General features: G+C 60.8%; 1 protein-coding gene across 1 annotated transcript in view; it reads right to left on the bottom strand.

Annotated features, from left to right (window-relative positions):
- The window catches only part of ZNF653 (zinc finger protein 653), an 18,822-nt gene that overhangs the window by 399 nt on the left and 15,794 nt on the right, over window positions 1–2,629 (bottom strand). The window contains 4 exon segments of the mRNA XM_010828495.1: window positions 42–172; window positions 764–836; window positions 1,569–1,692; window positions 2,173–2,252. Of these exon segments, the coding sequence (XP_010826797.1) occupies window positions 42–172; window positions 764–836; window positions 1,569–1,692; window positions 2,173–2,252 (408 nt within the window).

The raw sequence follows: 2,629 nt of genomic DNA, 5'->3' as shown, positions 1-2,629 counted from the left end.
GCGCTGGCCAGGACTTCGCACACACAGAAAGCACACACAACCTTGGGGGCTCCAATTGCCAGATTCGGGCCCTTTTGCCCTCACGGATCTTACTTCCTGCGTTGGCGCCCCTTCTTGGGCGGGCTTTCGGCCTGGAAGACAGAAAGCGTTCCTCTCTGTCCAGTACCCGGAGCTGGAGAAGCAGAGAGGGTGAGGAGGTAATGATGGCTCGATTGTACTGCCTTCAGAAGGTGCTGTCCACGTAGAAGACTGTAGAGGGACGAGGAACCAGGACTTCACTGAACAGAGGCCTGGGTCTCCTGCGTCCCTCCCATATTTGGGAGAACCACATGGAGGAAGGTGGGGGTAGCTGAAAACCTTTTCTGCCTGCAGAAAGAATTGGGATCCTGTGGATTTTGAGCAGGGAAGGTTCTCTAGAATTCAGAGTGGGTGGGGAATGGGCATACCACAGTCAGGGGCCCTGCTCCAAAGGGAGTGAAGAAGTTTGGGGCTCAGGCTTCTAGGCAAACTCCGCTGGTGTCTTACAGACCCGGGAAACCATCAGACCCTTCTCAGACCCCATAAACTTCGGGTAGACGGTTTTGCCGTGTAAATGTTCTGGCTTCCGGGGCTCGTGATTGATCGCTTGTGGAGTCCCGCTCCCTCTCTGCTAGGGGGCGGACCTGGCCTTTCTCTCAGGCGATACGGGGTGGCGCAGTCTCCTTTGGAACGCAAGTGCACGTTTTTGTCGGGGCGCCAGCCAGTCTCGAGGAGGTGTTCTCACTAGAGCACTTAGGGGCGCCTTCGAGTGAGGCTTCAGCACCACAGACAGCGGTCCGACGGCCCGGTCCAGGGCGCTGCAGGCGGGGGAACCCGGATCCCCTAACTTGAAAGTCGCAACCTGAATTCCATCCTCGTCCCTGCACGCCCTTTTAGGTTCCAGACTGTCCTAGAGTGCCATTAAACCCAAGGAGGAAAGCCTAATTTGACCAATCAGGGATGGCCCCCAAGAGGGCGAATTGAGGGAAGATGCCTTCGAGATTGAGCCAATGGAAGCGCGAGCAACCGAGAGCGCGGCCACGCGAATGGAAAGGGAAGACCAAAATGTAATGGCCCGCGCAGTCGGGGCGGTGGCGATGCGGGTCCCGAGCTGGCCCTATTTGGATTTGCCTGGGCGACCTCGCTGTCGACCCCGGGCACCCCGACCGATGGCTTGTTCCCCGCCGCATGTTCCTCCTGGCTCCTGTCGGATCGGAAACTGTGCTCGTGCCGGGAAGGCTACTTCTGGCCGCGCAGACCCGGCTGCAGTTCCCATGGAAACTGCTGGCTCCCGGTTGTGCGGGGATAGCTAAGGGGGCTGAGCTTCGCGGGGAGGCTCGCGGGGGCGGCCCCAGCAGCCGGACTCGCTCATCCTCGCCGACTCATCCATCCCCGGCTGAGGTAGCTCCCAGTCCGAAGAATAAAATGAAGCCTAGCTGCGGCCCCGCCCCCACGAACTGGTGAGGAACCGGCGGGGCCAATCTGCGCGTGGCGCCACAGGGCTCCCCCGGGCACGTGCCCCGGCTCGCGGCTGCGGTCCCCGGAGTCACGTGGCTGCGGCCACCAGGGCCCACGCGGCTTGCGCGCCACCTGGCGGCCTCGTGGCCTGGAATCGCTTCCCATCCCTCTCCCTGACGGCCCGCATTGAGGAGGCGGCCGCCTCAGCATCCTCCTCTGGGAAATGGGGCCAAAGCAGCCGCCCTGCCGCTGCCAAATCCCTCCCCACCCCCCGCGGTTTCCTGTTCCAGGAACACGCCGAGCCCAGTTCTACCTCGGGGCTTTGGCACTAGCTGTTCCTTCCACTAGGCATTTGCCTTCTCCGGCTTCCTTCAGGGACGGAACCTTTATCATTCTGGTTAAATGCCACCACCCTAGAGAGCCCCCCAATGCCCCCGGACCACCAACCTAAACAGCAGCCCCAGAAACTAATTATCATTCTACTTTCTGCGCGGCGCTTGTCACAGATGTTGATGTTTAACTTAGGGGTTTACTGAACATCTCCCCAACTGGTCCCTGAGCACTCCGAGTGAGGAATAAGTGTTCTCTGATGGAATTAAGAGAGGAAGCCAGATCCCGAGTCCTGAGAGATGTTCAATAGCTTCCAGGGCCCCAACATTCCATCCCCGACCTTGTCAGAGGAGGGAGTGGACAGGCCTGCCAGGCCCAGGTAGCCGAGGCAGAGCGGAGGTTGACAGGAAAGTGTGCTGTCCGCTTCCGCCTTGTTCAGGAAAGGACTAGGCTGGAGACAGAGAGGGGTCCGCCCGCCTTCCCCCAATAATCAAGCCTAGGGAAGAACATCTCCTTTCTTGCTCTTTAATCTCGCTCTTCTCTCTTGACACAGTTCCAGCAGTGCAACCCTAGGGGCCAGCTCCAGAAATCGGGCGGGGGTGGGGGACCTGCCCCGGGGGTCCAGCCCTAGAGCGGAGCAGGGGCGCCTCCTTCCGGCCCGCGGTCCGGGCGGCCCCCCGCGGATGTCCCGGCCCTGACAGGCCCGGGCATGGTGTCCAATCGGACGAATAAATAGGGGCGTTCAGTGGTCGGGGCGGATCAGGCGGGCTTGTGGTCCGGGTGGCTTTTGAGCGTGTGGAACTTGACGCTGTCCAGCTTCTCG

This window comes from Bison bison, unplaced genomic scaffold (assembly GCF_000754665.1).
Source record: "Bison bison bison isolate TAMUID 2011002044 unplaced genomic scaffold, Bison_UMD1.0 scf7180017864492, whole genome shotgun sequence".
In the NCBI taxonomy this organism is placed as follows: Eukaryota; Metazoa; Chordata; class Mammalia; order Artiodactyla; family Bovidae; genus Bison; species Bison bison.
Note: the sequence above shows the minus strand (reverse complement) of the source record. Positions and strands in the feature narration are given on the sequence as shown.